General features: G+C 46.2%; 1 protein-coding gene across 2 annotated transcripts; it reads left to right on the forward strand.

The window, feature by feature from the left end:
* The first annotated feature begins 231 nt into the window (after positions 1–231).
* On the forward strand, positions 232–26,036 carry CCNK (cyclin K). 2 transcript variants are annotated; one of them, XM_038545696.1, is made up of 11 exons: positions 232–370; positions 9,682–9,930; positions 10,413–10,494; positions 11,855–11,986; positions 15,722–15,827; positions 16,314–16,371; positions 17,521–17,690; positions 18,007–18,278; positions 18,929–18,962; positions 21,900–21,971; positions 24,688–26,036. In XM_038545696.1, exons 2-11 carry the CDS (start codon positions 9,734–9,736, stop codon positions 25,311–25,313), a joined length of 1,749 nt encoding a protein of 582 aa, XP_038401624.1. In that variant the 5' UTR covers positions 232–370; positions 9,682–9,733; the 3' UTR covers positions 25,314–26,036. The 2 variants fall into 2 exon arrangements, with proteins under 2 accessions (XP_038401624.1, XP_038401625.1); XM_038545697.1 differs by having other exon boundaries at positions 314–433.
* Positions 26,037–26,386: the final 350 nt, after the last annotated feature.

The raw sequence follows: 26,386 nt of genomic DNA on the forward strand, positions 1-26,386 counted from the left end.
CCAGCCTGGGGATCCATCCCGCCCCCGGGGCGACGGGGAATCCGGGAGCAACCCAACGTGCTAGCGGAACTTGGGCGCGGGGGGCGGGGCCTGAGCCGCCCGTCCTCCAATCAGCGCCCGGCGTGGGCGCGGCGCAGCCAATTGTGGCCGCGCAGCTGGCGGGGGCCGAGGCCGCGCTGGCCTCCCGCCCAATGGAAGGGGAGGAAGCCGAGCTGAACAGCCGGGAGGGGAGGGGAGGGGAGGGGAGGGGGCGGGGCGGGGCCGCGCCCGGTCGCGGCGTGATGACGAAGCTTCCCCGACATTCCATGTCCAAGATGGCCGCGGTCGGCGAGGAGGGACGTCGCTAAAGGGGGCTTACCTGAGGCGAGGGGTGAGTGAGCCCCGGACCGCGGGCGGCGCCGCTCACCTCCGCTTCCTTGGAGGTCGGAGTAGGGTATGGATCCCCGCGTCCACGCCTCGGCGGAGTCTCTCTCGCCGGATTCCGCCTCGCCCCGCTATCCGCGGCGCAAATCGAAGTTAGCGGGCGACGGGGGAGCTGCGGGACGGGCTCCGGGAGAGGGACTGAGACAGACCCACGGGCGCGGCGCGGGGCGGGGAGGCCGGCGCGGACCCTGAGCACAGGCGGCGCTCCTCGCAGTGAGGGACTCGGTAGCAGGCGGGGGGCGGGGGGCGGGGGCGGCGGCGGCGGCGGGGGCTTCCGTGGCTGCCCGCGTCTGCCCGCGTCTGCCCGCGTCTGCCCGGGCGCCCCGCAGCGTGCGGGCCCCTGTCGTGGGCAGGCCCGGGGGCTCCGGGTGTTAGCCCACACCTGGGCTCCTGCGACTTGGGGGCGCGAGGAGCCGTGTAGCGGGGTGGGACTGGGAGCAGGGAGCAGGCGCTTCCGCGGCGAGGGCCGGTCACCGGCCCTCTCCCGGGTCGCTCGGTTCGTCCCCGGAAAGAATTGGTCGTTTTCTTCCAGCAAGCCCGAGGCGGGAGTCTAGAGCTCGTTGGGAAGCTCTGAGGCTGTTGCCAGCGCCTGGCATGGTCGGTATCGCTCCCCAGATTTTACATTGCCCGTTAAGCCCGAGCGAAAATCGCTAAATCATCGGAGGGATAGGCACGACTTCCAGGAGCAAGGGTTTGAGGTCGGGGGTCTTACGTATTTGTTAAGCTCGATGACGCTTACGCGTCCCGCTCTAAATGGCTCTTCAGAGGTACCGAGCGTGGCGCCTTCCAGCTGTGAGCGCGCATTTAAAGGTTCGTGTGCGTGACGGTGCCAGAAGGAGGGCCCCACGAGGAGCTGCGTATCCTCGGCCCCCGGAACGCGGCGTGAGCAGAGTGAGCCTCCCGGATCGCCGAACGACGGCAGTAGGGGTGGTGCTGATAGACGTCTCGGTTAAGATCGTTAGCGTCCTTAAGATGCTTGCCTGTTAAGTAAATAGTCTTCACTATAAATGTAGGAGCTGTCCAGGACTGTGGTTTTCTTGAGTGACGGTTCCTGGTGTCTGATTTTAGGGGGGGGGGGGGGCTGTCTCATTTTGATCCTAGTGTGGTGCGTTATTTATGCATATCAGTTCATCTTTTTTGTTGACCCTTGCTTAAAACATACTTTACGTTTGTTTATTTCATTTTGAAAATGTGGTTTGCGCCGACAGGCACTAGAAACGTTCTAGTTGCTAATGAGGTACTTAAATACCGCTTCTGAAATTGAATGTCATAAAGAAACTGGTCATAGTTGTGGCCTACTAAAGGAACTACCTTATTTCAGGAGGTAATAATGTCCAAAAGCATTGAGTTCACTGAGGGGCAAAAAAAAAAAAAAAAAAAAAAAAAAAAAAAGTTTTGTTTGCTTTCTCTAAAAACTAGGTGAGGACAAACAAAAGGAATTAAGTTCAAGGTAATTGAGAATACTATAAAGAATGTTAAATTGGGTTAAATCCAGTTCATATTTTGAGGGTCAGATAAATGATATATCAGAGTACTTGCCGGCAGAATTGTACAACTGTCGTTCATAGGTTTTGAGGAATCCAAAAAGCCAGTTAATTATAGAAGACTAAGTCTGGTGAATGTCTCAGTATTTGCAGAGAGCAGTTAGATGGATGGCTCTTGGATGCTAGAGCTTGTTAATCTATTTCAGAATCTTGTTGGAAGAGCAAAAAAAAAAAAAAAATTGTGAATACTTGGGAAAGGAAAACTCATTCCCTCAAATTGGCAGAGTTTTAACCAAAAAAATCCAGGTGATACACATCTAATTACTTTCCTTGGAAGTTTACTATACTTTGGTGGTGAAAGAGGGATTGCTAGACATGGGTCTGTTCAGGTTTCCCGAGGACGCTGAATATAATCTCTCTTTGTATCCTCGTAGACATGAGATAAATGTACACTGGGTAAGGTCTGTTTGGATGGGCTTGCATCCATTCAAATTACTGAACCCAAAATGTTGATTAATGGGTTGACATCAGCCGGAAGAGAGGTCTTCAGAGGAGTTACAGGGCTCTGGTCTTGCCCTTACTCTGGTTAGCACTCTCTTATTACCAACTTTAGATATGTGAGGCATGCTTCTCAAGTTAATAAATGCACTCAAAACCTGTAGCTGTAAAGAATTCTTAAAGGTTGAAGCAATAGGCCAAAACTAACAAGATGTACATAGGCTAGGTTGAATTTACAAAAACTCAATTACTCATATTTGAAATAAGAAAGACCTGACTTGGAAAAAAAAAAAAAAAAGGATTCTAGGATGTAATATTCCATATGTGGAGGCAAAGTATAGAATCTTCCCCAGACTGAGAGAAAGCAGTATCTTTGTCTAATGAAACATTGTGGCTCTGCCATTTACGGCCTTTGTGAATTAGACAAGTTGCTTCATGTCTCTTTGATTCTATTTTCATCGTGATAAATTGTGAGGATAAGAAAATACAGCTTGCAGGCATGCTGCGTTTCACTGGGCACGGTGCTGAGTATTAGTAATCTCCCTTCACCCATTTGCAAAGGTCATATAAAAAGTGCTGTTTTCCATTTTGGTTGTTAATGTTTAAGGGTTATCTTGAAACACTAAAAACCATCTTGAGAAGATAGAGATGTTTGTTTACCCTGGAGAAGAGAAAGGAATGGAAAAATTGTCTTCACATACTTGAAAGGCAATCAGATAACAGAAAGGTATTTTAAAGGCTTAGGGAGCAAGGTAGCTTCAGAGTGTTGTAGAAAAATCAATGTGAGAATTAAAGAATAAAGAATTAAAGAATAAGAATTAAGAAATTAAGATGAACACTAGTTCATAAAGAATTAAGAATAAGATGAATTAAGATGAACACTAGTTCATAAAGAATTAAGATGAACACTAGTTCTTCATACCCAGCAATGCCATAGGCTGCCTGGTAAACGATTAATGTCCCATTAATCAACGTGTCCAAATGACGGTTAGTGGGTGATCAGGTATTACTGTTACTTACAGAAAATTTCCGTATTTGGTGAGAAAATTGAGTAGTGACCTTTACTGTTCTTTCCAACTCATAAGTGTCCATAATTCTAAATGTGAAAATGCATTTATTCTTTCATCATGTAAAATTATATAGCCAAAGCACATTCCTGAAAGGTGTTGCTAAAATGCTTTGACAGGCTGCTTGTTTATTGAGAGATTTTTACTTTGTGGAGCTCATAAACCTCTCTCTCTCATAGTAATCATGAGCTGCTAATGAAAAAACCTATAACTTCAGGGTCTTGTGAAAAAATAGAGTAAATAGGGAACAGGTCTATAGAACTGAGATAGGAACTGTTCCAGGGGGATGAATGATTCAGAGGACTGTTTTTATTCTATTTGTGTACATTTATTTTCCCTTCAACTTTGCTTTTTATGATCCCTTGGCCAGTGAACCTCTGGTAGCTTATTCAGCCTCTGGTGGCTCCTTCCCTTCTTGCTTTCAGACATCCTTCCTTCTCCTTTGTGCTATAAATGAGAGTAACCTGTTTCATAACCTATTCATTCCTTGGCCCTTGTAGTCTTCCTTCTGCCCCACTCTACTTTTGCAAAGATTCTGCTGTTTGCACATGTGTATGAGTCTGCTCTGTTGCAATGGTTCTCATACCATACAAATCACCCATTTGAAATAGTATGCAAGCAGTCGTCTTTAGTACACAGTTGTGCAGCCATTACTACAGTGGACTTTCACTGTCTGAAAGAAATAGTCACCAAAGTCACCTTTCCTTAATTCTTGGCTTTTTGATGTTTCTTTAGCATCTGTCACTGTCGACTACCACATCTGGCTTACAGCCAGTATCCCTTGATTTGTCTTGCAGTTAAACTTGCAAATTTCCCACCTCTTTCACCATTCTTTCCCTTTCTTTCCTTTGGTGATTTCTTCTGCTTTTTTAAGTTCTGTCCCCAGACCCTATCTTTTTTCACTCTCCAGCCCTCGACCCGTCACCATGATTTTAGTTGTCAATTCAGTGTAGATGAATCCCAAATAGATGTGTCCCTTCCAGAGTTCAGCAGTCCTGTTTATCTGTCTGATGGGGTATTTCCACACAATTGTCTTACAGATTCTTCAAATGTAGTATTTTTGGAACCAAAATTTTTCTTCCTGCCCCAGGTCCGCCCATCAGAACTAACTCTTTCTCTTCCCATTTTTCTTTTTAATGTTAAAAAATTATAATATTAAAAAACCTTAATATTAAAAAATTACTGTCAGGCATACAAACTTGAAATCATCTGTTGCCACATTTTTTCCTCACAGCCAGTTGTGATGCCTCTTCTTTACTCAATTCCATCTTGTGGGGACAAGCCCTCATTAGGTATTACTTGAGCACCTTCTATAGTCTCCTAACAGGTCTTCCTCCTGCAAATCTCCAGACAGCCCCTACCTCATCCCTCTCTCCCCTTACCATGCCTTATTATTTTTCAAGGCACTCCCCACCCCATGACAAGTAGTAACATTTGTTTCTCTTTGTCTCTACCACTAGAACACAGGCTTCTAGTAGGTACAGACCCTGTGTCTCTTTTCCTGCCATGTCATTGAGGCCTGCCTCATTAGTAAATACTCTAAATATTTGAATGAATAACTACATGCAGAACTGTTGGGCTAGTGTATCTTAAAGTGTATACTCCCAACTAGTATCCCTTGAATAAAGTACAGATATTTTGAGATATTGATTCCCTCAGCCAATTAGCAGGTTGCTTTCTGCTCCACAAGAATGTACCTGAGTGTTGGTTACTATTATTAATATTGAAAAACCAGAAATATCTCAAATGTCCATTCACAGTAGATTGGATATGTAAATTGCGTTTTATTCATAGAATAGAATATGTACAACAGAGTTTCTCAACTTCAACACTGTTGATGTTTTGGACCAGTTAATTTCCTGTGGAACGTTGTTCTGTGCCTTTTAGAATGTGCAGCAACATTCCTGGCATCTTCCAGGAAGGCAGTTTAACAACCAAAACTGTCTCCAGATGTTGACAAATGCCCATGGGGGAAAGATTTGCCCCTGGTTGAAAACCAGAGTGAATGAATTAATAGTGCTTTATGCAACAACAAGGATAAACCCCACAAACATAACGTTGAGGAAAAGAAAGCAGTTGTAACAGGGTGACATACATTCCACAGTCCTTCATAAACCTGCGAACTAGTTGCTAGGAGTAGAAGTCGAGGTAGTGGTCATCTTTGGGGGTATTGTGATTAGAAGAGGAGTGAGGAAAACCTTCAGGATGTTGATAATATTCTGCTTCTCAGAGGGATGGTGTGACACAAGTGTTCACTTTGTAAAATTAGCCATACACTTGAAATTTTCTTTTTGTATGCTGTAATGCAATTACACATTGTTTGAGTTCATAAAAATCATTAACACACTCATGAAGCAAGCATTCCTTGGCTGCTGAGAGATTCTAATCCCGAGGGGGTAAGGAGGACCTGGTCTGATAAGCAGTCTTATCTGAGTCTCTCCCACTTTTTATGAAGTGAAATAAGAGTACACAGACTGCTAGTTTACCTGTGGCCTGGACAGTGCACATGTTAACATTTTACCACCTTTACTGTGTGAGCCTGTGTTTTAGCGGAACCATTTGATAGTAAGTTACAGACATCATGATACTTTACCCCTAACTAAATACTGAAGCCTGAGAATAGTTGTTTTCATATATAATCACAATGTTGTTATTCTAAGAAAATTAAGTCCCTGGAATCACGCCCTGAACCAAAGGCAGATGCTCAACCACTGAGCCAACCAGGCATCCCAGACCTGGGTCCCTTTAGAGGCTAAGATGTAGGCTCTGATTTGTTCCTGATTATGGGAGTGTCATTGCTTCTAGACACTTGCAGTGGACAGTGCTAGGATAAATATGTATATATATATATTTTAACCATGATTTATTTTGATATTTTCAATTAAAATGTAACATAGGTTTTCCTTAACCTTTGATCTTGTGCGTATATGTTTCCTTTGAAATGAAAATTTGATTCCTAACGTTAACATTTATATATCTTTGCTTTGTCCTGCAATACACACATGCACACAAATGGTTTTACAGTTAACAACATTAACACCAGTACAAAAAAGCAATACTGGAGAAGTTTAAGATACCTTTGCAATTCTTTAGTCCTTAGAATATATCTCAGGATGGAATAAGATCGGGAATTACATATAATAGTTTTCTGTGTAGTTATGTTTCCTGTTTGCTATACACTGGGTTTATTTTGAGTTTGAGGATTTGCTTTTTTTTAGTTCATGAGTGTGTTAAATATTTACATGATTTGAAAGTCAAAGTAACAGAAGAACTCCCGAACCAACCTTGAAAGAGCTGCTTCTAGTTGGCTATAGCTGGAATAGTTTGGGCAACAAAATAAATAATGATAATATTTTATTAAAACTCCAAGAATAAAACAAATATTGAGTCTATACTCAAATAAATGAGGGAGAAGGAACAGGTCTTTTCTTATAAAAGAAATCCAAATAATGTTGAAAGAAGGAAGGAAATAGAAAATCACGATCAGAACACCACAGTAATTGTTCTTGCAGGCAAGATCCTCCAATGAATGCTAAAATTAATGGGTGAGACTTTAAGGAGAAAAACAGGTAATTTGCTTAGTATTTTGCATTGCAAAATATTTTCTCCAAAATGCTTACTAATCACTATGGTGATTATAAACCTACGTCCCCACATTCTTTGATACTTATTCCAGGAGATGTAGCCTTGGAAGATGTTGCCTAATTCCCTGCCCTCGAGAGTGGGCTAGACCTTGTGATTCATTTGTAAGGAATAGAAAATGGCAAGGAAAAAATAATGACTTCAGTGAGAAGCTGGGTACGATCCCGTCTTTACCCAGTGCTCGTGGTTCATAGCAGCAGCAGCATCAGGAAGTTGTTCTGATATCTGAGGTGAGATGAGGTGAAGGACGCTTCAGCTCATGGCAGTCTTCCCCAGAACTCCAGTCTGTTCTTGGGAAAACATCAGACACACCTAAACCAGACATTTCAGTCTGCCTACTACTCTTCAAGACTGGCGAGCTCATGAAAAACCAGGAAAGACTGAGAAACTGTTACTAGAAGATAGTCAGGAAATATGGCTCCTAAGTGCAGTGTGGCATCCTGGATTAGATCCCGGAACAGAAAAGGGATTTTTGGGAAAACTCAAAATTTGAGTTTTCAAGGCTGTAGTTGATAATGTACCAAAATTAATGTCTTAGTTTTAGTAAATGTACCGTGGCTGTGTGAGATGTTAACGTTGGAGGAAGCAGAGTGAAGTGTATACAAGAATTATCTCTTGTCTTTACAACTCTCCTGTAAACCTACAATTATTTTCAAATAAAAGTTTCTTAAAAAGGCAAAGCTGAGTAAAAAGGTATACCCAGAGAAGTACTGTTCCCATCCCTGTCGTTTCCATTCTGTTCTGTGTTCCCTATCAGGACACTTTGTTTACTGTGTGCAGTAGCCTGCATCTAGGTGATCCCAGAAACGTCTCCTTACTGGTACTTAAAGGTCTTTTTCAGGTTTGTTTTATACCTGCATGGTACACCATTACTGTTAACGTTAACTGTATTTTATTCAACCAGTGCCCTATTGAGGGATGTTTGAGTTGTTTACAGTTTTTGCTATTATAAATGACGTTTTCATGAATAATCCTGTGCATGCATTGTTTCATACTTGTAATGGTATTTTCAGAGTGGATTCTTCGAAGTGGGATTACTAAGTAAAAGAGCAAATGCATATGTAATTTTGTTGAATATTGCCAAATTCCCCTCTGAGAGTTGTATTCCCACCAGCACTATATGAGATCGCCTGCTTCTCACTGGCCTTGCCAACAGAGCGTATAGTCACGCTTTTAGATTTTCTGCCAACTGAGAGTTGAGAAATGTGTCTCAGTATGACATCTGACTATGAACTCTTCGTATTTTACTGAGCACCTGATTGCTCGCTTCCCATGTTTACCTAGGCTTTAGGTAACTACCCTGCCCAACCCCCAGTCATTGCCCAGTTCCGTCATACACACAAGTACAAATTAGTTGGAAGAAGATTGCTTTTCTCCTAGTACCTAGTTTCTTCCTTTTGGAGGAAAGATCAGATTTTTAGGGCTCCTAGGAGCAAGGAGGAAGAGGGATGCACTCAGCCTTGCCACATCACCTTTCCCACCAGAAACGAAGTGGCACAAAGAACAGGTTAGGCTCCCAGATTAACTGAGCCTCTGGCCTAGAATTTAGTTAGAGAACTGCTATTTTCTTGCAACCAGACCAGCCTGGTTCTGGCTGCCTCTTTAAAATCCTTTTGCTGAACGATTTGAAAATTGCTGTTCCCTAATCAAGTTTACAGTATATATTCCAGTGGCCTCTAGATGAGAGTCCTTGTTTTTTATTTAATTTTCTCAACATCACTTACATTTTTTTAAAAAGATCCATTTGAGAGAAAGTGGAGCGCATGCTTGCCCGCATGTGTGGGAGTATGCAAGCGGAGTGAGGGGCAGAGGGAAAGAATTTCAAGGTGACTCCCTGTTGAGTGTGGAGCCCCTCACGGGGCTGGATTTCACAACCCTGAGATCACAACTTGAGATGAAATCAAAAGCCAGACACTTAACTGACTAAGCCACCCAGGCACCCCAACATGATGCTTTAGAAAATCTCTTTATTCTGAAAGAAAAAAAGAAGAGGATGAGAAAAACTAGAACATGTTAAAGGAGCTCCCTTCTTCTCTTGTGGACCACCTCCCTCCATTCTTTCCCTCAGAATCACAGCATGCATACCAGATTTATACTACTCAGTTCAATGACTCTCATGCAGGTGGGAATTCATCCGATCTGGTGGCTTCTCTGAGTGAAATGAAGTAAACCAAAATGAAATTTTGATTGAGTGCTGAATGGAAAAGATGGATAATTTTGGAGCATAAGTCTTTGCAAGGGGTTAGGACAGGCCTGGGTTTTACTGAAGATTGGGATGTAGACCAATGCAAGGGATTAGCTCTACTGAAGAAAGGCAGAAAGGAATGGGAGACGGAAATCCTCTTCCTTTTAAGCTACCATGAAATTTGAGATTATCGTCTCAGTCACTTAAGTGTTGAATTGGCTTTGGAGGTGAACCTAGGCTAGTATCAATCAGTAGTGTTGCCTCTCAGGGAAATTTTGATCCGAAATCAAGTGTAATCTGTGACTGTAGACTGTTTATAATGATCGAGATTGTTTAATACAGAACATCCCTTTCCAACTTTGCTGCTGCTTCTCTCTCTTAGGATTCTAACATTTTCAGAAAATCTTTTGGAAAGAACAAGTCTACTTCAATAAATGAAGGAGAATAAAGAAAATTCAAGCCCTTCAGTAACCTCAGCAAACCTGGACCACACAAAACCATGTTGGTACTGGGATAAGAAAGACTTGGCTCATACACCCTCACAGCTGGAGGGACTCGATCCAGCCACTGAGGCCCGGTATCGCCGAGAGGGGGCTCGGTTCATCTTTGATGTGGGCACACGTTTGGGATTGTATCCTGAATCCCCTTGGAATCGTTATAAATAGGACCCCCACCACCACCAGCACCAAGAATTAAATCAGATACTGTAGACAAAATATATAGTACTATCTCTGTACTGAAACGGCTCTTAAATATTTTTATTTAAATGTTGTTTATTTGTTTGGCTCTTCAGAGGTTTTCTGTTTGTTTCTGTTTTCATTTAAATGTGTAGAGTTAGCCGTTGAGTGAGTGACCATCAGGAGGAAAACAAGTATTTGGTGATCATAGTTGAAGTGTGTCTAAAGAGTGGTAGAGCCCTGCCTTGTTACAAGTGTAAACTTCAATTTGCTAATTCTCATGTCTGAGTTCTGATACCCTGAGATCCCCTCCCCTCTTAATTACTGATAGTGTTTATCACTGATTTTGTTGTTATTGTTTGTCTTTATTTTTCCTCATTTAACTAATGGCATAACCTGTAACAATTCTCAGTAAAGTCCTTAACCAGAACAACAGACACTATGATACCCTAGCAACTGGAATAATTTATTTTCATCGCTTCTACATGTTTCATTCCTTCAAGCAATTCCCAAGATATGTAAGTATTTGAATTTTGTTCTAATTCTCTATCACATGTTGTTGTTTTCACAGTTTAGTGGACTGATTATAGTCTCTCTTTATTCTGTTTTCCAGAAAGTATATTTATAATAATACATGGCTATCTATAAGCAGTCAAGTTTGAATTTTTGTTTTTTCCAATTAACTATATTCAAGTCTTTTTTTATTTAGGCCACTGTGGATGATCATAATCATATTGCACTGTGTGGAATTTACTTCCTTACCTTTCACATGATAAATTTGGGCTTGTAATTGAGACCCAAAAAAAGGCCAACCAAAATGGAAGAGAAGTTCTTTACGCCAAATTACTTATTCTTCAGTTACTCCTTAAACATGCCGTATGTCTTACACTCTTTGGGAGAGTCAGTCAGGGAACGTGCCTTGAGTAGCCAGGATAGAGGGGATGACACGTACAGAGCACATGGTCAGTGAAGCCGTAAGAGAGGTAAGGAAAGAAGGCTGGAGCATTCAGAGGGTAGAGTAATACCTCCTAAAGGGATCAGGGAAAATGCCCCGAGGAGTTGCCAGCAGGCAGCTAAGCCTTGGCTGCAAGCAGGGCTTAGACATGCTGCAATGAGGCAGAGCAGTTAGTCCGACAGAAGCTGGTGTGAGCAGAGACACATGGAAGCGCACTATTCAGAGTCAGCCCAACCAGGGAGTCCATGTGGCAGGAATGGTGGAAAAGTAAGCTGGATGGGCCCATGGTGAGCCTTGAATGCTGGATCAGGGAAATCTGACGTTAGTAGGTAGATTGTGAAGTTGTCCAAGGGTTTCATAAGGAGGATGACAGGAGACTTACTAGGAAATTCACCTGTTGGGGATCCTTCCTCTTGTTTAAGATTTACTTAGTGTTGTACACATGTCTTACATACTGATTTGTGAAGTTCTAGAGGAAGAAGCCCGTGGCAGAATCAGCTTGGTGCCCTGTCTGATGCCTACTGCCCTTGGGGTCCCATGGAGAGAGGGCTGTGCCAGGGAGGCGGGCAGAGGCCAAGCAGTGAGAAGGCCAGTGATATAGGCACTGCATGTGGGTCCAGACAGCTGCACCAGTGGGAGAAGGTGTAGGAGATGGAGTCTACAGGACGGGCACCTAATTGTGCTCTTTTTCTGCAGCAAAGCTCACTGTTCAAGGAGCCATTATTAAGTTTGCAATGTAAAAAGAAAATGTGTTCCTATGATTCTTTTCCTTTCTGGCATCTACTTTTTTCACATGACATTTTCTTTAGAAAATTAAATTTTAAATAATTTATGAAGCCAAATTGGGAAGACCCAAAATCCTTGCTTCTGTTTCTCCATGAGTTTTGTTAACAGTATCTCAAGAAATTTTGTCTCCCTTTTAGGTGACGGGAGCTTGTTGTCTCTTTCTGGCTGGGAAAGTAGAAGAAACGCCAAAAAAATGTAAAGATATCATCAAAACAGCTCGTAGTTTATTAAATGATGTACAATTTGGCCAGTTTGGAGATGATCCAAAGGTAAGAATCTTAACTTCCTGCCTTCAAATCTTGATTCCTCGTGGTAGCATGGTGTTAAAGCTCTGTGTGTGGCCTCCGTGTCTGCCAGTCCCCTGAGCCCTAAGAAGGTCCTGTGCAGAAGGTACTTGTACTTGCTTCTGTCAGAGGAAGGAAGGTAACGTGGCATACACTTGCTAATGCATATCACTCCCTCATTTTGAGTACTTTCAGGGGCCCTAGCACAGTGTTTATGAGCAGAAATCCTCTCCTCACCATTAGCACTCCTAGACTGAGAAGCAGTTCAGCGGAGATGGCAGGGCCACGGCTCCAGCCAGCTTCTGGCAGCTTTCCTCCACCCCTGACTCTTGTCAGGGTCAAGTTCCACCCCCATTGTAATCCTTGTGGCACCTGCATGCTTCACAACATTGATCACAGCTGGTGGTGAGATAGATTTTAATCAGATCATCACACAAAGAGTTCTGGTCTTCTCAACTACAAGATCTGTGAGAGCAGAGACCATGTCTGTTTTTCCCTGGCACCTTGTACAGAGGCTGAGCGGAGTAGGCACTCAACAGCTACTTGAATGAATGACAAACTCAAAAGCACAGGTAGAGAAGAACTAATGAGGGCAGGGGAGTTCGGCACTGTCCACAGTCTTGCTTTTCCTCCCTCGCTGCTACTGCCCGCCACAGTAGACACCTGTGTCTGCCAAGCAGTGTTTATGTGTGTAAATAAAACATGTTCGTTCTCCTTCATGCTTCAAGGAGGTAACAGAGGCCCAGAATGCTTTTGTATATGTTGTATTTACAATGAATACTAACTTTATAAGTATTGTCAACATGGGTAACTCTGTTTCTTAAACTGATTTATAAATCCGTTCACCTGTTTCTAAAAATGTGAGTCAATTAGGAATTCATGCTAACGGTGATCAGAATGCAATTTAATAGAATACCTGTGGGTGTCTGATTTTTACATAGTAGGAGACAGTTGTAGGAATGTGTTATGGGCATGTGGCACTGCACTGGTGTGTGTTATCCTAGAGTGCCTTTGGGTGTGTGTTATCCTAGAGTGCCTTTGGAGAAGTCCCCTTTTACCTTTACACCTTTACCCACTATACCTTCAGATGAGGAAACTGAGACCCAGTCGGGCACAGTGAGGTACAGGTTCTGCAGCTCCAGTGCCCCCAGATGATAGGAAGGGGGGAATGAGCATACTATTCAGACTTTTACTGCAGGGTCCAGCCTGCCCCTCCTTTCTATCATGTGCGTCTTCCTAGAAATAATCTGGAGTACAGGGGCCAAAGGAAAGCACAGTGAAGTCACTGTGGAAGACATTTCCCTTGCCAGAGAGGACAGCGAGCAGGGCAGTTATTTGTGGGAGGCATTGTAAGCAATTAGGAAAAAGATTATGAATCATGTGGGACTTTTTTGCCTTTATGAGCTTTGCTTTAACTGTGTGTGCCTCCCCCCACCCCACCCCCCGCCCCATTACATTAATTACTCGTATGTTCAACAGATACTCTAGCCACCACTATGTGAGACTCTAGACCTAAAACAGGTGGCAGGACAGTCATGGCCTTTGCCATTCTCATGGATTTTATAGTGGAGTTGGGATAGATTTTAATCAAATAATCCTATAACTATCTGATTATGAGCTGTGATGAATGCTATAAAAAGATTATTTAAAGGTGCAATGAGGGCATTCAGCCTGGGCACCTGGACAGGTCCCCCAGACAAGAGTTGTGGGGCTGAGGGAAGGTTCCCTGAGGAATGATGCTTGCACACAGACCTATAATTACCCCATTACTTGAATATTTGAAATACAAAGGGAGGCTGGGCCTTGAGCTATCCTGTAATACTATACGGGCCACAGCCTCAAAACCTGTAGGTGCACTTGGTTGGAAGACTGTTCCTACATTGAAAAGTCATGGTGAAACTCCTGGGAAACAGGAAGTGCCAAAACCAGACAAAAACATGCCAGTGTTAGCAGGTTTTTTATATCATGGGGAACTTTCTGAGATCATGGAAAGCTTTCCTGAGAGAGTGCTGGCAGCGCTAGGATAGAAGGATCTTAGTCCTGCCATGCTGGTTGGAATCACTCATCATGAGAGAACGATTCGTGTTCTGCAAAGTGAGGCCAGACCTCAGCGTGAAGCATGTTCCCAGCATGTCTTCTCTTTCTTTAGTTAATGGATTCATTCACCTGTTAGATATGGGATTTCCGGCCTCCAACAGCCCTGTCTTCCATGGTGTAAACAAGTCATTGTCTTTAAGTGCTAGGTGCAGTCAGGCTGCACAGAGGCTGCAGTCTTGAAGTACCCATTCATGGATGTTAACTAGTTCAAGACACCCTGGAAGGACATGGGGGGGGGGGGGTCCATTTACCATAGCAACAGTAAAATAAAATGTCCGGAATTAAGCCTTGTAAGAAACTGGAGATCATGGGAGGTGGGGGAAGGAACTTAAAACCACTGAAGGAATGAAAAAATTCTAATAAATGTTTGAGAGGAAGATTCAAAGGTAAAAATCTCTGTTTTCCCTGAATTGCCCTATGATACAGGAAGTTCCCAACCAGAATGTCAACAGCTTTCTTTTCTTCTGGCCTGATACTAAGTAAAATGATAGGACATTGAGGTATGGGGGACTCCCACAAGTCCCGCTGCCAAGATGACCAACAAAGGAAGGAACAGTGTCATGCCAAGAAACACCCTGGCCACGTGCAACCTCTTCACTACACCAGCAGCACCTATTGTGTATCCAAGGACAAAGCCATCAAGAAGCTCATTATTGGAGGGTCACCCAGGGGCTTAGTCAGTCAGGGATCCGACTCTTGATTTCAGCTCGGGTCATGATCTAGCCCAAGCACACACTCAGGTGCTATCCCACAACCTCCACCAGTGGCCTGTGTAAGGAGCTAAGTCCTTCAGACTGAAGGAAAACTGTCTCCTGGAAAACAAGAAAATGGAAATTATACTCAAAAATTAGGTAGTGGGGAGACATGCAGAAGTAAAGAAAGATAATGATTGCACGCTCCCTTCTAAACGTTACATCCTTCAGTCCTGGGACAAGACAGATCAGTGATCAGAAAAGATTTTGTGTGTGTTGACAGGTTAGGATGTGGTTTAGTAAAAGAAAATGATGATGTATTCTGGAAATGGTGTTGGAACAGACTATTTCAGGTAGAGGAAAGATTTAAACACACATGCTACGTATGTACATATCGAGCAGGTACTGAGAGTTTGTGTGAGTCTGCATCATCATCATTGCTTATTTGCTTAAAGTTTTCAGTGGAAATTCCTGAAGGAGTGTGGTCTTTGATGGAGGTCTGGAAAGAAACTACAGTCACGTTAAATTCTCTACAAAGTAAAGGTCTATTAGTAATGACATTTCTGGGGCACCTGGCCAGCTCAGTCAGGGAAGCTTACAACTCTTGATCTCAGGGTCATGGACTTGAGTCCCACACTGGGTGTAGAGATGACTTTAAAAAATAAAGTCTTTAAAAAGTTTTAAAAATAAATTTCTAAGAATGTTTCCAATATTTTTAAAATATCAACCGATTGTTTTGTCTTCCACTTTTTAGTTTTCAGAATTTCTCCTTGACTCTGAGCAAGGTGAAAGCCTGGGAGGGCAGAGTAGAAAAGGAATGAAAAAGTTGCCATAATAGGCTAGAAGAGAGGAAGTGAGAAAGCTCACTGTTGAATGTGGCTATAGACCTGTGAGTGGAATCATATCCCAACATTGGTGGTTTTATTTTTAGGAAGAAGTGATGGTTCTAGAGAGAATCCTACTCCAGACCATAAAGTTTGATTTACAGGTGGAACATCCATACCAGTTTCTCCTCAAATATGCAAAACAACTCAAAGGTAAGGGGGGAAAGTTACTTAAAGAACTCTTCATTGTGAAATCAAGTCTTATTTATAATGATTTGACGGCACTCAGATTATGCTTCTAGAAAGAGGAAAGCAGGAGAGTTGGATGTGTGAGTGTGCCTGGGACACAGGGTGCCCAGACAGCCCAGTATTGAAGCTGTTAGTACTGCTTCCTGTCAGCTATAGACACATTCTGCCATCCATTTGCCAAGTGATAGGAGGCAGGAAAATGAGTCAGAATTTTTTAAATAGCCTAATAAAATCCGCCTTGGAGCAGGCTTCCCATAAACAGTGCTTCAGCACAGGTCACGTGGGAAGAGAATAGAGATGGGACTCAGTCCCACCCGTCTGTCCTCAGTTCCCGGGCAGCAGTCGACTGCAGTGTTTTGGGATGGTGCTGGGCACACAGTGGACTTTAGAGAAATGCTGCTTTTTATGCACTCTATTACTACTAAATTACCTTTTTCTTCCTGTTTCTAGGTGATAAAAACAAAATTCAAAAGTTGGTTCAAATGGCATGGACGTTTGTAAATGACAGGTACATGTGTTCAAATGTTGATCTGATTGTACTTTTTAAAATAGGCAGGGACTATGGGTCGGTCATTCAATCTAGATTCCCTATTTCATATCTAGGACTCTGACTCACCCAGCTTGAGGAGCCAGTTAATGGCAGAGCTGGGGCCAACATCCAGGAAGTCTGCTTCCCAGCAGAGGGATACCCTGCCATGTCTTGATATAAGAAGCTAAAATGAAAAAAAAAAAAAAAAAAAAAAGCTAAAATGTGGGGCCAGCCCTGGTGGTGCAGCGGTTTAGCGCTGCCTTCAGCCCAGGGCGTGATCTGGAGACCCTGGATCGGGTCTCACGTCAGGCTCTCTGCATGGAGCCTGCTTGTGTCTCTGCCTCTCTCTCTCTCTCTCCCTGCATCTCTATGAATAAATAAATAAAATCTTCAAAAAAATAAAAAAAAAGAAGCTAAAATGTCAGGGATCCCTGGGTGGCTCAGCAGTTTAGTGCCTGCCTTCGGCCCAGGGCATGATCCTGGAGTCTGGGGATTGAGTCCCACATCAGGCTTCCTGCATGGGGCCTGCTTCTCCCTCTGCCTCTCTCTCTCTCTCTCTCTCTCTCTCATGAATAAATAAAATCTTAAAAAAAAAAAGAAGAAGAAGAAGAAGCTAAAATGTCATCACCAGTTTTAAAAAACATAGTCCAAAACAATAAACCAGAGAAGTTTGACAAGATACTTAGAACTCATTTGGTTCTGCCCAAATAATACATCCTTGTAATGGTTTTAGGGCTTTGCCGTTCTTTGAGCCTGGGATCTAACGAGGGGCTCTATGGGGACGGAAGGCCTATGTGTGGAGCTGCTGTCATTTGAAAGCACAATTCAGTGATGAGGATTTCAGCAATCTCTGAAGAACATAAGCTATGTTCATTTGTGTTTCATGACATAGCAATTTTTGAATGTGCCAGCATTCTGGTTCTTGAAGGAACAAGTTAGTAACTATGGCTAAAGTTATTTGTTTTGGTACCTTTAGGAGACTTAAAACTTGCTGCTTTTATTTCTAATTCTTTGGTCATTCAAGGAGGAATAAGCAAGCCAACATCTAGATGTGGCATCTCATCTCTATGCATTGGGTAACATGGCTGTTTCTCCAAGTCACGTCACCCCTTTTTCTTGTTGAACTAGTCTCTGCACGACCTTGTCACTACAGTGGGAGCCAGAGATCATAGCAGTGGCCGTGATGTATCTCGCAGGACGTTTATGCAAATTTGAAATACAAGAATGGACCTCCAAACCCATGTATAGGAGATGGTGGGAGCAGTTTGTGCAGGACGTCCCTGTGGATGTTCTGGAAGGTACTGGCATGCTGGGCTTTCCTGAGGGTATTCTGTGTTTAGGGGACTCTTCCCTGTTAGCCTCAAGTCCCGAGAATAGATGTCTCCATGTAAGTAAATGTAAGTCATTCTTCAGAAGCACCTTTAATTCAGTTCTCTCATAACATCCACTCTGTCCACACTGTGCGCAATAGTTTGGGGGATTTGCAGATGTGATCCCCACTTATCCGTCCCTGTAGGGGAATTGTAGCCTAAAGTTAGGAAATAGGCTTTTTTTTTTCCTAAGCACATTTACTTTACCAGTTTGTGACAAATGTAATTGTTGCCCATCATTCAGACATCTGCCACCAAATCCTGGATCTTTACTCACAAGGAAAACAACAGATGCCTCATCACACACCCCACCAGCTGCAGCAGCCCCCACCTCTCCAGTCTACACCGCAAGTGCCACAAGTGCCACCGCCTCAGCCAGCTCAAGGCTCCGACCCGCCCCAGCCACCGCAGAAGGACTCGCAGCCACCCGCCCCACAGCCCCCACCGCAGCAGGCCCCACAGCCCAAGAAGCCGTCCCCGCAGCCCAGTCCTCCCCGCCCAGCGAAGCGAGCCGTGGTGAGTGGGCCAGGCAGCCCTAGAAGCCGCCAGCACTCTGGGTGGGGGCCAGAAGCAACACCACACCAGAGCACGGTCCCTCTTCTGAGGGCTGGTGAAGGACCCTGAGCTGGGGGTCCCCAGCCTCACCATCTAGCTACATGTCCATGGGGAGCTTGAGAACTACTTTGGTCAGAGGAGGGGAGCCCCTAGGAGCTAGGAGGGCTCCATTGTCCCTGCTGCCCCGACCAGCAGGGTGCTGGGCTCAGTATCTCCGGTCTCTGGCTTTTTCATGTTTGGTGCTCTGAGTGACACCGGGTTTTTGTGAATACTTCTCCCCACAGCAGCACCCCAGCCAGTAGAGGAAACCATGGTGGGGGGGGGAGAGAAACACATGTCAGCAAACTGTTCATTGGATTTAGGCCAGCGTGTTAAAGGGCTTGAGACTTAGTGTCTCTGTTGAAAATCCTTGGTGGTGCCATCTCACCTGGGAAAGGGAAAGAAGCAGGAAGCAGAGGTGTTCTTTTAGGTACCTGGTCTGCCCTGGAGCTCTGAGCCAAAACTGATTTTCATCTGGAACTGTGTTCTGTTGCTGCGGATAGCTCTTAGATAATCAGTTCTTCTTATCCCTGGGGTCTTGGTTAACAGTTGTATATTTTCTTTTGTTATAGGTTGTTTCTCCCAAAGAAGAGAACAAAGCAGCAGGTAATTTTCTGTTACGAGGGTTTTATTTTTGTTTTTTTTTTTTTTAGCTCAAGTATCTGTTTATCAAAACTTTAAATTCTTAGTCAACGTTGTTTCTGCAAGATTTATATCGGCCTTAAGATTCAGCCTTAGAGCCCATCAAAACCTTTACCCTGCTTGCCAGGAAAAGTCCCCTAACTGAATTTTAGATTATATTCTGACAAAAGTTATCAAAAAGCTTAGGAGCAGTAAAAATGTACTTAGTAACATATATACAAATGTGATCAGGAACGTAAGAGGAGGACGACAGCAGGGGTCCTTCCTAGAGGTTTGGTTCAGCTCACCACAGTAGACAATAACGGGCCTGGGTGTCCCCATCCTGATCACCAAGTGGTAGAGTGGAGGGCAGATGGGATGGCAGTGACAGGCGGTGCTCTTGCCCAAAGAACCACCTTATGTCCCAGCCCTGCTGCTTGTGTAGGCCAGTTCTCTTTTAAATACTGCTTGGATTTTGGTTTTGGGTTTTTATAGAGCCCAAAGTTGGTTGTGATTTGTTTCTATATTGGAAACAAATGGAAAGGGTGAATAAAATCTGGAAGATTACAGAACAGAAATTTAGAAGCATTTGTCCCTGTGTCATGGGCCCTGACATACTGTACTCTTTGAAGGCACAACAGTGTTTACTCATTTCTGTTTCTCTTTTGCTTAGTTCCAAGGTGGGAACTCAGTGGTTTATTGAATTGTTGTGAATCTTCAAGTTATAATAAAGCTACATTTTTCTCAGGGTCTTTGGAGAAGTGATGAGTTCACTACAGGTGAATTTTTTTTCTGTTCCATCTGGGCAAAAACTTAAGTGTGAGACCCCGAAGTGGGCTGTGCTCCCTGCCATGTGGACATACAGTTGAGCTGAGCTGGTGTGCTAGACCTGTACGTCTATACGAAGCAGAGACAAGCCAGTGGTAACCTTAGAGGACTGACCTTTGAGCACCTGGAACTGAGCTGAGGGGTTGGTCCTCTAGGTAGAAGGATGCATGTGGGCAAGGGAGCTGGAAACATATGGAGAGGAGATCTTTCTAGAATGTGAAGAGGTAAAGGGAGGACCTCTAATGGACAGAGAGTGACTGGAGCCACATGGAGTCCACGTGGAGGAATGTGGATTTTTCGTAGGCAGTGGGAGCACTGAAGACGTTGGAGCAGGAGAATGGCCAAGTCTGAGTTCCTTTTAGAAGAAGGTTCATGGTGGCAATAATAGGACAGATAGTTGGGAATGAGGAGGAGCTCGCAGGCATCTGGGTGAGACATGATAAGGGCAGTCAGAGTGGTGGCTTATGGCCCACAGAGGGCACAGAACACAGCCTGCCATAGGGCCTTGACCAGGTGGTGTGCTACATGCCACTAGCTATAGGGGGCTCTGAGCGCTGGAAGTGTCGCCAGCCAGAATCATCACATATCGCTAGTGCAGCACACAGACCAGATTTCCAAGTATTACTAAGAAAAAAGGTAAAAGAGCTTGTTGATTAATTTTTATGTTGATTACACATTGAAATGATCAGACTTTTTTTTAAAGATTTTATTTGAGAGAGCATGTGAGCACGCATGGAGCAGGGGAGTGGGTAGAGGGAGAAGCAGATCCCTGCTGAGCAGGGAGCCCGATGTAGGGTTCAATCCCAGGACCGCGAGATCATGACCTGAGCTGAAGGCAGATGCTCAACTGACTAAGCCACCAAGGCGCCCCTGAAATCAGATTTTTATATATAAGGTTAAATATTAAATTAACTCACCTTTTTCTAAGGTGACTCCCAGAAAATTTAAAATCACATGTGGTTCTTCACTTTGGGGGCAGTGCTGACCTAAAGAACTTCAGCTCTGCTTGGGAGAGAGTCGCAGGAAGGCCTGCGAAGGGACTGTGACAGCAGTCACAGCAGAGATGGGGAAAGCGACCTGTGAGCTGCTGGGTCTAGGGTGGAGCTGGAAAGTGAGGCCATGGCTTCAGGAGAGAGAGCACAAGCAGCCAGAGGCATAGATTTACAGTTCATTCACCTGAGAGAGGGGATTTGGTCCCCCAGGAAGAGGATACAAACAGACATATCCCTGGACTTTGAATTCAGCCTGTTTGGGACAGAGGAAAGCAGGAAAGGCTCAGCGACACTAGAGTAGTGTCCGATCAGAGCAGTGGACAAGCCAGAATAAAGTGAGTTTCTGGAGAAAGGGTCAAACATACAAGCAAGCGCAAAGACGGGAGTTCTTTTTCGGTTACGTGTGCACACTGCACCCTCATAAACACAAGAGACCCGGTTTGGTGTAGCCCGTCTTGGCTTAGTGGTGTCCCTGTGGAATGCTGGTTGTCTGCAGCCACCGGACCCCGAGGGGTGGGCTGTGTGCTCCGCCCCTAATGTCCTGTTTGCTTTTATGCCAGCTCCCAGCCTCTAGGTCTCTCCTGCCACCAGTGGGAGCACTTTTGTAAGGAAGAAAACAGACTTAAAACGTGCCTAATTAGGAATCCAAAGGTGGAGGTTTCTCCCGTGAGCCCTCCGGCTGGGGTGGCTGTGACTGTGTTCTAGTCCAGTGGACAGGGTAGAAATACCGCCCCCCACCCGATAGGTAACGGAGACAGTACTCTGCTGGTCCTTTCTTCTTTCAGTGAAAGGTCTTATTTGGGAGGGTCAGCAAGGAAGGCGGGTAGATGCGGAAACAGCTGTTAAGAAGCCAACAGGTTGTTCTATTTAGGGTGGGGGTGGGGGGCGTTTGTTAGACCTCTTTGGGTCTCATGAAAGGATTAGCTCCTAATGGTTTAGCTGAGGCCTCTCTCAAGTTCCCTAAAGCCTTGTCATATCAGTTCTTTTTCCCCAAAGAAATTCCTGAATGATACATTTTCCTTTTTTTTCTTCTATGACCTGTTTATTCGCATGAAGAAGTATGATTGCTTTTCAAAAACTACTTTTCCTTTTTCCTTTTTAGAACCACCACCACCTAAAATCCCCAAAATTGAGACCACTCACCCTCCATTGCCTCCGGCCCACCCACCTCCAGGTAAGTGTCCACTGAAAGCAGAGTGGAAGTGCCACCTTTTCCCTCTGCTTTTTCGAAGGGTAGACTCGGGAAGGCCTGGGGACAAGTTTATACAAGGGAGACTCGGTAGCCAAAATTTTAAAAGAAGGTAATGACCAAAGATGTTTCCAAAAATTGTGTGTGTTTTTCACAAACCAGGTATTTTGAGGATGTTATAAATTCCAAGTATATCTGGATATTCTATGGCCTCTCATGTGCAGAAATGCCAAACTATGCAGGATAAATAAACATAGAATCAGTTTTAGTAAAACAAAGCCCTGACAATTTATGAACATTGACCTGGCAGGATTGCTGTAGATCTTAAGAGCCCAGCCTCGGTCACATCTGCTTCCTAGTGGCAGGAGAGTGGGTATGTTCTGAAGAATAAGCAGTTGCCCAGAGTCAAGTGGAAAATAAATGAAACTGTGACAAGTTCTCGACAGGCGCACAGTGAGCTGGGAAGCTTCCTTGGCCTCACGTAAAAGTGAAAAATCATCGTAAGGAATATAGCCTTGTCACCCTGGGGCAGCGTTCTAGAAGATGGAGCAGGAAGCTAGGGTGGGCAGGAGTAGTGTGTGGTCTGAGGGCTGCTGGGCCGTCCTGACCTGCTCTGTAACTCGTGCTTAGGCCCCTAGCATGTACCTGTGGCTAGGGTACCACCCATTACATTTCTTTTTGCTTCTGGTCAGTCATGGCATTTTATAAGCTTTGAGAAAACAGAGGACTCATTTTCTACTTTGGGATAAATCCTACAGTCCCCAATCCAGTATGAAGCGTGCTTAAAAAGACATCTGCAGTGGATCATTTGAGGATTTATGTAGCATCTCCTGTAAGCAAGCACAGATCCCCCAGCTCCTGTGCCCCGAGGGTGTGCGGAGAAGAGGTGTGGTGTCCTGGGGAGCCCAGCGCACACATGGCCCATGTGTGGTGTCAGGAGCCCAGCAGAACATAGGGAGCTCCCCACCTGGGCAGCGGGCAGGAAGGGTGAAGGCACCGGTGCCAGGGGGTGAGCTGGCTAGGCTGCTAGAAGGGCTGCCGTCGGAGGAAGAGTGGAGTCTGGAGTCTGGCAGCCACGGTGCCTGAAGGCAGAGGTGGAAGCAGAGGCCAGGCCACAGGAGCTCACTCCAGCAGAGGGGCCTGTGGCAGACGGGAGACAGATGGAAAGAAGGTTTGGAGAGGCAGCAGGAGTCTCCAGTTTGGAGAAGAGCTAGAAGCACAGTTTCTAATGAGACGCAGGAAGCAGAGGCACTTAGGTCACCAGGGATGTTAAGAGGGTGGCTGGCAGTGGCGGGTGCCAAAGCGAAGATGAAGAGGGCCCCACAGGTGCCTGGAGAGACCACGTGTTCCAGGTTCACTTCTAGAGGACAGCACATGACCTGGTGACCTGGAGAGACCGCGGAGTTGTAGGTGACAGGAAGTGACGTCTCAGAGACGGGAAAGGGTGTTAGTGGACCCAGGCGGCCGTGCAGTGGCACACAGGAAGAATTCAAGGTGCTTGGCACTTTTGTCCACAGGCCTCAAGCTCAAACTGTGCTGTCTAGTCAGCTTCTGGCACCATCGGCCCCCAGCCCTGCCCTGGAGCCCAAACAGATTTCCCCGTAGGCATGTCGGTCGGACCTTCTGACCTGGGTGGGCGTGCTGGTCAGTTCAGGCTGAACCCCAGGGCCTTGGCTCTTGTTGAAAGATGGCCTAGCTGGCCTGAAGTTCTGCTCTTGCTCACTTGGTGGGAGCAGTGAGGGGACCGCGGTCACCACGGCGCCACCCTGGGCACATTGCATGTCCATGTGTGCACAGTCAGGGCTGCTTGGAGCTCCAGGGGGCACAACAGAGTGAAGTGCTGGGAGACCAGAAACCCCGTTCAGTGGCCCTCACTTTTCTGTGTGACCCAGAGATCTTGGCTCCTAGGACTTGCCTTTGACTTCTGGGCTGCCTTAGGAATCCTAAAGATGCACTTTCTCCATGATTGGCCATCCCTGGTGCGATGTCCCCAGTGTCATTTTCCAGGTGTCTGACCATGAATGCAGAGGGGGAATCTTAGATGAAAACGTGTGAGGTGGGGCTGTGGACAAAGCGGGCAGGGGCCGCGCTGCGAAGTACCGTGGGAGGGCAGCACCGGAGGCTCAGCAGTGCTTTCTGGGAGTACGCTGGGGGGTCTCCTCTCATTTGTCTGTAGTAGACTAAAACCAGAATTGCTCCTTCACGACCACATCAGGAACGTCAGAGACTTGTTCATTATTTTTTTAAATGTTGAGCAACTCTCAGGCTTTGTGCTTGATGCCAGTGCTGCAGACAGTTAAGGTGACATGACCCTGGCCTCAGTCTCTAGAGACAGGCAGGAAGAAGGGGCTCCATGCACTGCAGGCACGGCCTTGGCTGGTGCTGTGAGGACTGAGGGAGGGAGACCCGGCTGTGCTGGGGGGAAAGGGGACCTCTGTGATGGCATCAGGCACTGGCCTCAAAGGTGACCGCTGCTTGCTGTTCCTCTGTGAAGTCGGCCCTGGTGGAAAAGCAGCAACCTCACCAGCCCTGCACTGGGGGCCGGGGGGGGGGGGGGGGGGGGGGGGGGGGGCATGAGAACTGCTGTGGGAGCTCATGGCTTGGGCTCTCCCCACCCTGAGGAAGTCAGTGGATGTGTCCCCACACAGGCAGCCCCGGGAGCCACCCCAGGGCCGGGCAGTGACTTGTTTTTCCTCTACAGACCGGAAGCCTCCCCTCTCGGCCCCCTTAGGCGAGGCGGAGCCACCAGGCCCCGTGGATGCCAGTGACCTCCCCAAAGTCCAGATTCCTCCTCCGGCCCACCCGGCCCCTGTGCACCAGCCACCACCGCTGCCACACCGGCCGCCGCCACCGCCGCCCTCCAGCTACATGACCGGGATGTCTACCACCAGCTCCTACATGTCTGGAGAGGGCTACCAGAGCCTGCAGTCCATGATGAAGACCGAGGGCCCCTCGTATGGTGCCCTGCCCCCAGCCTATGGCCCTCCAGCGCACCTGCCCTACCACCCACACGTCTACCCCCCCAACCCACCCCCTCCCCCAGTGCCCCCTCCACCAGCCTCCTTCCCCCCTCCTGCCATTCCTCCCCCCACTCCTGGCTATCCCCCTCCTCCCCCCACCTACAACCCCAACTTCCCACCCCCACCCCCACGCCTGCCCCCCACCCACGCAGTGCCCCCTCACCCTCCTCCAGGCCTGGGCCTGCCACCGGCCAGCTACCCCCCTCCGGCTGTCCCCCCTGGAGGACAGCCACCCGTGCCCCCACCCATCCCCCCACCCGGTATGCCTCCAGTTGGGGGGCTGGGGCGGGCAGCCTGGATGAGATAATGCGATGCCTTTTCTTTCCCTTGGTTTTTTAAAGTTTTTCTAATCAACTTGAAGAGTAGTTTAAGTGGGTAAGCAGCAGGGTACCTTATATAATACTAGACAGTTGCAGTATGGGAAGAAACAGACTGGACCCTGAGATGAAATCGGGGAGGTCGTCCTCCACGTCTGGAGAATGGGGCCAGCGGCTTCGGTGTAGCCTGGGCAGTGCCGGTTTCCAGCCTCCCTCGCACTTGGTGGTAGCGGGTGGCGACAGCCCCGCGCTGGGTTATTGTACTAGTGAAGACGTTAACCAGCCATATTGGCTCAAGAAATAGCTTCAGTAAGGAGTGAATTTCCTTCTAGAAATCAGTGCCTATTTTTCCTGGAAACACCATTTCAAATAGTCCAGTTCCATCTGAAGTCAAGCTGTTGTCCTCACTTTCATTCTGTGACGTTCTCCCGACACCCAGTAGGTCAGACGAACCACTTTTTTGATTTAGAGATATTTACATCCTTTGTATTAAACTTATTTTGAAGGGGTTGCCTTGTTGGACGACTGTGTTCTTTTTCCTCCAGAGAGAAGGGGAGAAATGTACTTAGTAATGAATGTTTACATCAATTTGCAAATCCCTGTACATAGAGATATATTTTTTAAGTGTGAATGTAACAACATACTGTGAACTCCATCTTGGTTACAGACGCAGCTCCTTCGGTCAATTATCCAAATAAAACCCGTTCTGAAACTCCTTTTGTTTCTTCCGCACAGGAGGGGGGGCCCCGGGGTCTTTAGCAGCCCTAGGATGTCAAGTCCAGAGGCAGCTCCTCCCTGGCCCTAAGGGCCAAGGGGCAGACAGAGGGACGCTGGCCTCGCAGTCCCCAGACCGGACCCCACGTCTCCCAGGGCGGTGCCCCTGTGGGTCCAACCTTGGCGGGCGAGCCCCCCGCACCCTGTGCCTGCATTGGCCCCCTCGGGGGAACCCAGCGAGTTCCGAACCAGTGCACCTGCGCAGAACACAGGCTCCCAGGTCACACAAGGGCTGGGATTTGAAATTCTTCCCACTCGGGCCATCGGAGTGGCTGTCCGTGGTCTCCAG

Source organism: Canis lupus, chromosome 8 (assembly GCF_011100685.1).
Source record: "Canis lupus familiaris isolate Mischka breed German Shepherd chromosome 8, alternate assembly UU_Cfam_GSD_1.0, whole genome shotgun sequence".
NCBI lineage: Eukaryota > Metazoa > Chordata > Mammalia > Carnivora > Canidae > Canis > Canis lupus.

What these genes read in the sequence shown, in the direction of transcription:
- CCNK (XM_038545696.1), top strand. Translation starts at nt 9,734, where the DNA reads ATGAAGGAGAATAAAGAAAATTCAAGCCCTTCAGTAACCTCAGCAAAC. An exon ending in TGGACGTTTGTAAATGACAG is followed by an intron (nt 16,372 to 17,520) that starts GTACATGTGTTC and finishes TTGTTGAACTAG; the next exon opens with TCTCTGCACGACCTTGTCAC. An exon ending in GCCCAGCGAAGCGAGCCGTG is followed by an intron (nt 18,279 to 18,928) that starts GTGAGTGGGCCA and finishes CTTTTGTTATAG; the next exon opens with GTTGTTTCTCCCAAAGAAGA.